This window comes from Rhamphochromis sp. 'chilingali' (assembly GCF_963969265.1).
Source record: "Rhamphochromis sp. 'chilingali' genome assembly, chromosome: 11".
NCBI classification, from domain to species: domain Eukaryota; kingdom Metazoa; phylum Chordata; class Actinopteri; order Cichliformes; family Cichlidae; genus Rhamphochromis; species Rhamphochromis sp. 'chilingali'.
The window spans coordinates 22,009,235-22,018,149 of NC_137938.1; the positions used below are offsets into that span (position 1 = coordinate 22,009,235).

General features: G+C 40.8%; 2 protein-coding genes across 5 annotated transcripts; one reads left to right on the forward strand and one right to left on the reverse strand.

The window, feature by feature from the left end:
• Window positions 1-1,499: 1,499 nt before the first annotated feature.
• rpp38 (ribonuclease P/MRP 38 subunit) lies at window positions 1,500-3,709 on the reverse strand. 4 transcript variants are annotated; one of them, XM_080895605.1, is made up of 3 exons: window positions 3,472-3,656; window positions 3,209-3,227; window positions 1,500-2,807 (listed from the first exon to the last, which is right to left on the reverse strand). In XM_080895605.1, exon 3 carries the CDS (start codon window positions 2,792-2,794, stop codon window positions 1,985-1,987), a length of 810 nt encoding a protein of 269 aa, XP_080751731.1. In that variant the 5' UTR covers window positions 2,795-2,807; window positions 3,209-3,227; window positions 3,472-3,656; the 3' UTR covers window positions 1,500-1,984. The 4 variants fall into 4 exon arrangements, with proteins under 4 accessions (XP_080751731.1, XP_080751732.1, XP_080751733.1 ...); XM_080895606.1 differs by lacking the exon at window positions 3,209-3,227 and having other exon boundaries at window positions 3,549-3,709; XM_080895607.1 differs by lacking the exon at window positions 3,209-3,227 and having other exon boundaries at window positions 3,457-3,656.
• Window positions 3,710-4,399: 690 nt separating this feature from the next.
• Window positions 4,400-7,848, forward strand: acbd7 (acyl-CoA binding domain containing 7). Its single transcript, XM_080895609.1, has 4 exons — window positions 4,400-4,555; window positions 5,336-5,453; window positions 5,549-5,611; window positions 7,515-7,848. The coding sequence occupies exons 1-4, from the start codon at window positions 4,544-4,546 to the stop codon at window positions 7,586-7,588; spliced, it is 267 nt and encodes an 88-aa protein (XP_080751735.1). The 5' UTR covers window positions 4,400-4,543; the 3' UTR covers window positions 7,589-7,848.
• Window positions 7,849-8,915: the final 1,067 nt, after the last annotated feature.

Below are 8,915 nucleotides of genomic sequence, written 5' to 3' on the forward strand. Positions count from 1 at the left end.
AAAGCGAGAGAAATGAACTAAAGAAACGGAATGCAGATCTCGAGAAAGCTTTGAAAACTATTCAGTGTCAAGTGGAAGAATTACAGTTTTCAAAAACCAAAAATGCTGCTGAACCTGAGGGACTTGAGACTCCTGTTGCTCAACCACCTCAGGATGAGGTTCAGGGTACTGGTATGTGGCATCGTGGTGCCAAATGCCTACTTAAAGTAGGTTTAGGTCTTGCCACAGCGGCCCTTATTGTTCCTGCAGCTTTCTGGGTCTTCTCAAAGATGTCCACCTGACGTGAATGACCCAGCTGCTCCCTGTGGCATTGTGTTTATAACTGATGCGCACCTGCGGACCACTTATGTGCACCCCAGGTGCGTCCACCTCCCCTGCTTTCCAACCACGGTCCACCAACTACACCAACCTCCGATAACTATGCAGTGCTCTCCTTTAAGTTTTATTTTGCCCCTCACCCCCCAACCAGTCGCGGCAGATGACTGACCCTTCTTGAACCTGGTTCTGCCTCAGGTTTCTTCCTGTGAAAGGGAGTTTTTCCTGGCCACCGTTGCCCAGTGCTTGTTCATAGGGGATCATTTGATTGTTGGGGTTTATACTTTAAAATGTCATTTTATTTAAATTATTTCAGGTGAGGGGTTCACTTGATAGGGAGCACAAAAAGCTGCAAATATTAAAAAAAACAACAAAAAGTGTATTTAGCTGCAAATCAAAAATAAAAAAAACAAATATTAAATTTCCCTACTGCTTCGTTTATTTACTTAAAAGAACAGCTTTAAATTTTGTGTGATAGTGTCATGGCCCTTGGTCAAGTGATCCAGGGTTTATCTTTTGGACTGTGTGAATCTGGTTTAATTTGTGTCCTTTGATTTAATAGTATTCATGGTTCTGTTTCTCGTCTCCCATGTGTCCATGTTGCTTTTGTATGTCGTGTCTCTTTAGCCGCCGCAGCAGTGGGCGGGCACATCCACATCATCCACGTCGCCGCCAACATACGTTGTATGTTTAGACCATTTATATCATTTGACATCCACAGGACATAGAGGTTCGAAAGACACTGAGTCATGCAATACCTTTAATGAGAATACTGTCAGTGAACACTGATGAGCTTCTGCTTCTTTAATGAGCCATAATTCTCATTAAAGAAGCAGGTTGGCTCATAAAGTGCTCTGTAGTTATCTAATGCAACTGCCATTTGTTTCAGGACATAACCACAATCTGTAATCAACACAGGGTTTATTGAACTGTCGGCTGTGCAGACAACATGGCACGCATGAAAAATGGGTAAGGACATTTTGTGAACACTCATAGTTGATGTCTTAATTATGGGAATAGCTACTTGATGCTTCCTGTTCTATCAGATAAGGTGCACCTTGTGTGGAAGTTAAGTTGGCTCATTTTTGCCTATGAGGTCTAAAACTTCTGCTTACATTTCAACATGAATGTACTACTACTTTCTACTTAGTACCCGAGTAATCCAGCAGAACAGCTCCAAGATGGTGGTGGTGTAAAGGCAGCCCTCTCTATGATATAGAGGAAATATATTTCATTTGAGGGTCAAATATTACAAGCTCCATTTAAAACAAACAGCACTATCAAAATACCAGGAAAAACTTAATTGCCTTTATAAAAAACAATGTGTGCAGACCAGCTTTAATTGTGGACAAATTGAAATTCAAACTTCAGTCAGACCATATTCAATTGTATAAATATGCATGAAACCAAATGCAATGCTACTAATCTGCTGAAACAATGAATGCAAACCTGAAGGTCTGAGGGTTCCCCAGATAAAAAATACTTGGCAGAAAAGTCTAAACCTTGTTCCCATAAACCTTTTTTTCTCTTTACGCTTCCAGAAATTCTTTATATAAACTATTCACATAAGTAATGTCCAGACTGAGGCTGCAAGCACTGTTCAAAAACCAAAAAATAAACAACACTGGAAACTCCTGAGCTAAACAGTCTTTAAAGTTTCTCTTTCACTTTACAGCTTTTTCTTCGGCTTCCCTTTCTTTTTCTTTGCAGGGTTAGCAACGATTCTCTTCACCTGGAGCGGCTGCAGAGTGCAGGAGGGAGACTCTGACACCTCCTCAGATTCACTTTCCAGTTTCCTTTTTTGTCCCCTTCTTTCACCACCTTCCTCCTCCTCCATGGCAACAGGTTCTTCAGGCTTAGCACCTTGCAGCCATGCCATTTCCAATGTAGGCACTCTGGGCTTAATGGCATCGACAGTGTCGGTAAACACCCCATCATCACTGGAGGAGCACCGTCTGAACCCCAGGGCGAGCACGCTTTTCAGCCCCAGCGGCTCCGACACACTCTGGCTCAGGCGAGGCACCTGGCAGGCCGGCACTCCTCTGGTGGTGCTCAGAGCGATCAGGTGATTAGTCATGTGTTTCGGTTTGACAGACTTGCACACGAGCAGCAGTCTGAGTTCGTTTCTCTCCAGAGCCTTGGTCACCTCGTTGATGCCGATGGCCAGCTGCCGTCTGGCTGCCACATCTGTCCAGCCGTTTTTGGAGGAATCGCTCACCTGGGGAACAGGTTGTGGTGCGACATCAGGTTTTTTGCCTTTCTTTTTCCTCCATGGGCGAAACACTTTCACTTCTTTTTTCTCCAGACCCATTGAGATCAACTTATCCTTCAGAGTTTTCAGGATGAAGTGCATGTCCTCTTGGGGGAGCGGGCTCCATTTTGAGGCAAAGGGTGAAGTGAAGGAGGTCTTGGCTGGAGTCTGCTTTTTGATTTCCTTTTTAGTCGGCTTTCCGGGAGCTGCCATGACTGTTTGGAGCATAAAACAACCGACACTGTAACAAAAGAGAGAAAAACTGCTTTAGAGTCTGGCAACCAATCACTGGATACTTTATTAAGTACACCCGTTCACCTGACTGGTAATGAAGGCAATCAGATGAGTTCCCTGTACTTAACCTCCACAATCACCAGATCTCAGAGAGAGCACCTTTATGATCTGGTGGAACAGGAGAGTCACATCGTGTATGTGCAGCCACAAATGTAATGCTGTCATGTCAACATGGGTCACATGTTGATCCCCCAAGAATCTTTCATGAAGAAATAAAGCAGTTCTTAAGGCAAATGGGGGTCCAACCCAGCACAAGGAAGATGTATGAACTGGCCAGTAAATGTAAATAATTATTGATGTTAAATTAAAGCACAGAAATGCCAAAGATGAGTTAAACAGCTTACTCACATATAAAAAACGCATACCGAAATCTTTTTTATTTTCTTGTTTGTTTAAAAGGTAAAAAAGTAAAAGCAGTAAAGAGTAAACACGACTAAGAGGAATAAAGTACATTTTAAGATGAGTGAATAAAATAGAAAAAACAAGAGCACATTTGTTAATTTTTTTTTATCCATAAGTCAGACTAAACAAACAAACAACGCCATTATACACTAATACGGTTAGTAACGTTTTTATTTCGCATTTCTTTAACCCACATGGAAATGTCGTTAAATTTCGGATCTTCTTCGGCTCTAATAAAAAACTTTTCGCTTCTGCGAGTGTTAAAAACAAACACAGCCGCCGTTACCTGTAGTTAAAGCAGGTAACGCATTTCTCCTCGTCTTCTTTACAGCTTCAGCACAGCTGCATGAGAGACACACAGGGCGCTGCCATTTTGTTTCAATTTAAATAACTTTATTTAAAAAGCCCCACAGCGCCGAACAGCGGCGAAAGGGCGACACGACAGTCAAATCATCAAAGAGTCAGCGAAGGCAGTGAAGGTGGAGTTTGAGGCGGCGAACACTGTTATCTGACACTGTAGTGTCTGATGTAGGGAAAAGTGCATGAAGTCTCCTTCATGAATCCGCTGGAGTAAAAGTGCACGAGCACAGGAAATAGAAAGTAGGCTTTTCTAAACCAATTAATCAATTGGTTTAAATGCACTCAAAAGTGATTTTTTACACCAAGCAATAATATGAATAAAATGAAACATATAAAATAAAAGGTTTATTTATTCAAATACTTCATCGTTAAGGGAAATGTGTTTCGTATAAACTGAATGTGCACGAACCAAGTAAATTTCATTTGAGCAGACTCCAATAATTGAAACATTTCACATTGTACTTGTGGAACAAAAAAATCAAATCAAATAATAATAATACACATTCACATGTAATGAAATTTTGGGCAGATTTTTAAAAAAAATATTTTTACATGGAGTTCTGTGTAGGAAGCATATTGTGGTAGAGGTTGTATTAATCCTGCTGAACTGATATGATTATATCTCCCTAAATTTATTACACTGTTGCAAATGACACGTCATAAAATCGACGTAGTCAGTGGACTAGGTGCCATAGTCCACCATATCGCCCCACTTTATTAAAGTCTGTGTGCGTGTGCGTGTCGCTGTGAGTGAGTGTGACAGGCAGCCAATCAGCACCTCCGCAGCTGTCTGCTCCCTCCCCCTGCAAGCCTCTGCTTGGCTCTCAATAGTGCATCGATCAGCTGTGCTGCAATTACTGCTGCTTAAAACCCTTCAGAGCAGGACATTCATCTGCGCTCCCAACCTTTACCTTTACCAAGATGACCCTCCAGGTAAAATCCTGCGTTTCTTTGCTCTTTTATTATTGTTATTATTATTTATTAGATGCTACATTATCGCGATGAACCGAACAGCGCATGCCATCTTCTGGCCGTATGAAGTCATCCATCTTTGACGGCGTGGATGAAGGAAAGTCGTGCCTAAACGCGTTAATGCTCTCGGCTCAGTGGTCCTGATGCTGCTCTTAGAATTTAAAGATGTGCTGCTTAGAAGCAGAAAATATGAAAACATGATGAAAATTCACTAGATTCAGAGTTTGTCTCTATGAGAACATGCGGAGGTAAACTGGATCTATATGCAAACATCCGCTTTTTGACCAATGGTCAGCATTCAGAGCTGGATCATTATATATTTCAGCCGCACCTCAGTAAAGAGTTAAAAGGTATTTAGGTCTTTGCGCATATTAAAAATGGTTCCTGTGGTCTATAATTATCAGTTCTGCTGTGTCCCAGATCCTTTGAAAAGCAGATTATTTGAGTAGGCACACAGGCTCTGGTCTCATATAAAAGCCCATTGTTTATCTCCAGCTTGTGCAACAATCAGTTTCCCAGGACTGCCCCGTGCCTAGAATACCACACTCACATTTCTTATTCAGTGCTTGTAACTCATTAATATGCACACTCTCGTATTCGATGTAATTACTTTACATTCCTGCTGGACTTTATTGCAAAGAGAAGAAAGCCTCCAGTCCAGTGTTTTCCCATCGCAGACACACTGCTTATGTTTTCTGAATAATTAATGGCAAACATAAAGAGTGTTCATGTCACCTGCAGGCAGAATTTGACAAGGCAGCAGAGGATGTGAAGAAGGTGAAGGCCAAGCCCACAGACGAGGAGCTGCTGTTCCTGTATGGCCTTTATAAACAGGCGGTTGTTGGAGACATTAACACTGGTAGGAACCGCTACAGAGAAACTGAATCACTCCCATAAAGAGTTCATTAAGTTCAGATTTTTTTTCCTTCTCTCTGTGTGCTTTCACAACTGTAGAGAGACCGGGAATGCTGGACCTAAAAGGAAAGGCCAAGTGGGACGCCTGGGAGTCGAGGAAAGGTAACGAGTTAGGAAAGCTTGTGATTGTTACATTTGTCCACGAGAACTAAACACTTTAACTGAAGGTGCTGGGAAAGTGATTCATTAGCAGGTTATAGATCATACAAGGATATATGAGACAGATATTTTTTGCCAAGTTTGCAGCTGGAACAGTTTTTGGTATTTGTCTGTACAAAATAAGGTAAAGGAATTGGTTCTTTTACACTACGAGCCACACACACACATTTACACTCCACTGGATGCAAGGACGCATGCAGACTGGAGGGGCTCCACCTCCTTGTTGCCTGTCTATTTAGTACTCAAAACCTGCTGAGTCCACAGGTGTAAGTCATGAGAATGAATTTTGTAAAACATGTTTATAGAGCATGAGTTCAACTGAATTTTGCTCCTCTGCAAACATGGAGGAATCTGCTCCAAATGAGGTGTGTTCAGTGTCAACTAAGACTCACAGGAGGTAACTTTTAGGAAATTAGAAGTTAGTCATTGTCAAAACATCCAAATATTTTCACCACTTAGTTTCATCCAACATCACACGAACGTTTTAATTTTACTCACTTATTCATTGATTTTTTAAAAATGTATTTTTTAAAGTAAAATTACCCTAAAAAAATGTTGAGTTAAGGCATTTGCAGGTTAACATGATTTAGCTGCACATGAGCTGTTTCTGCAAGTCTGTGTTTAGTGTTGAGTACTTGAGAAAAAGGTGACTACACGCAGATTTTGTTGGGTTTTTTGTTGTAATAGGTTCATTTTTAGTGACATCACACTTGTGCAAAGAGTCAAAGGGTGGTGTTGAGCTCCACTCATTTCTTTGTATTTTTCTTCCAATGACTCAGACCATGTAAATGATCTTGAGCAATAGCTCTCCAGGCTTTCTGAAGGTCTTTCAAAGTTTGCCTTTGGACATTGTTTGCTCCTTTAACTCATTTTCAGTCCAGTCCTTGTACCTGACCATTTTCAGAGGAACTGTTTTATTTGTTAAGCAATTTAGCACTGAATCATTCAAGGAATAAAAAGTTACCTAACTCGAGAAACGATCGAGAGACAACTGATCGAAGTACCATTTTTAATCTTTATCTTTAGGCCCTTTGTTACTAGCAGCCTGTTGCACAAACGCATCATTTGTTCACATGTCTTTTGCTGAAGCTATGAAAAAAGCCAAAGATAACACAGTTTTTTAACAGAAGTATTCATGACACAGTTTATAATCTGGCAGCATGATAATGATCCCAAAAACACTGCACGCATATACACACAGATTTTTAAAAATCCAGTTTTTTAAAGTTATCTTTACTTACACATTACCGTAACAAAAACACAACCCAGATGCCAGCTTCCATGGTGGTGATTTATCATAATAGTAATAATGGATTGGATTTATATAGCGCTTTTCAAGGCACCCAAAGCGCTTTACAATACCACTATTCATTCACTCTCACATTCACACACTGGTGGAGGCAGCTACAGGTGTAGCCACAGCTGCCCTGGGGCAGACTGACAGAAGCGGGGCTGCCATATCGCGCCATCAGCCCCTCTGGCCAACACCAGTAGGCAAGTAGGGTAAAGTGTCTTGCCCAAGGACACAACGACCAGGACAGAGCCCGGGGATCGAACCGGCGACCTTCCGGTTACAGATACGCTTCCCAACCCCCTGAGCCACGGTCGCCATCAGAACCTGTTGAGCTCATAAAAGGAAGCTTTTTAGGGTTTTTTTAGATTTATTACCAATAAACAGACCTGATCTTATCTAAGCATCTTCATCATGAGAATCTCTCCCATAGTTTAACCAACTTTTCAGTGCTATATGGGAGAAAGGCTATGTAAGCATGTATACAAATAGGAGAAAACTCCTTTAAGACATTATTATTTAAGTCCAAATCACTCGTAATTTGAACTCTTTCAGGAATGTCCAAGGATGACGCCATGTCGGCCTATGTCACAAAGGCTAAAGAAGTCATCAGCAAGTACGGGCTGTGAGACATCCATGAAGTGAAGAGGCAGCAGCGATGAAAACAGACTACTAATTCAGACTACTAAAACAAAGCTGCTCTTTACTTAAAAGAGCAGCTTTGCTTCCAGAGGCCATAATTCTGCAAAATAATGTGATTTTAAAAAAATGTCTTTCTATCCTTGATTTTTTTGAATTACATAGCTCAATTGATTTATGCATTTTAACGATATCTATGCAGTCTTTAACATATTAATCTTTCTATATGTACTGCATACTGGACTTAGATTTGCAGCTTGAATCAAAACAGGACAATTTAAATGTTGGCAAATGTGAACAAACACGTTTTGAAGATTAAACCTTTTTCTGCACTGTTTCCTTTCTTTCATTTGTGCTTGTTTTTATTGAGAGGTTGATTTTTTTTGCCTTCAGTTTCAGTTTAAAACAACCTGCATAAAATCTTTACACAGAGAAAGGATTTTATGTTTTATTCATGAAGAGGCCCGACTATCCGGTTGTTCAGTGATGACGCGACGAATCCTACTTCCGGGTCTAAAGTAGTCTGCGTTTAATATGGCTTTTGTGTTGTTAACATGTTTAATGTTTTGTATTTTCTTCTATTTGATCTCAAAAAGCTCCTAAAACAGTCAGTGATCCCTGTTGACCTCCCTCGGCTTTTATTACCGCTAATCATTTATTTAAGCTCAGTTTTTAAAACCTTAGGATGTAACTACAGCCCAGCCCATGAATGACTAACCTCGTATTGAGGATGGATTATCTCAGTTGTTCTCCTGGCTGAAGTTTGGTCCTTTTACAGCATCCTGCCATGCGATTACATTTGTTCCTGACCACCGAGAACACTCACGTTAACTTTTATCGAGTGGGAAAAAAGTTAGCTTGTTTATATTATGCTAACATAGCTGTGTTGCTAGCGGTCACGTAGCACATCATTATATACCAGCTAGCCCAACTTCAGTAACCTTACAAACGTCACTGCTGTTTAGTTTTCTGTCTTCATTTATGCTGGAAGTGATAACAGAGCTGTACGTTTTAATTTGTTTCCAAAACCCCGCAGTCAGGACATGCTATATTGTATTTAGATAGAAGCTAGCGAGCTAACTCCCTGCTAACTTCTAACTCCGTTAAATGTCATAAATTCCGTTTTCATGGATGCCTGGATGTTAAACTCAATTGTTACACCTGGTAGAGCAGAACACTGATCATTTTATTAAAGATGAAAGACTTTAGACAGTTTTTCAACTCTCAGTAATGCCATAGTGATCGTTTGATATATGGACCTGCAGCGGAGTTTAGACCCAGACACTGCTAGTGACGTCAGACTGAACAACCGGATGG

Excerpts from the sequence above, each read along its gene's own strand:
- acbd7 (XM_080895609.1), top strand. Across the intron at positions 5,454-5,548 it reads TGTTGGAGACATTAACACTG|AGAGACCGGGAATGCTGGAC; the intron begins GTAGGAACCGCT and ends TCACAACTGTAG. Across the intron at positions 5,612-7,514 it reads CGCCTGGGAGTCGAGGAAAG|GAATGTCCAAGGATGACGCC; the intron begins GTAACGAGTTAG and ends GAACTCTTTCAG.
- rpp38 (XM_080895606.1), bottom strand. The coding sequence starts at position 2,794 with ATGCTCCAAACAGTCATGGCAGCTCCCGGAAAGCCGACTAAAAAGGAA.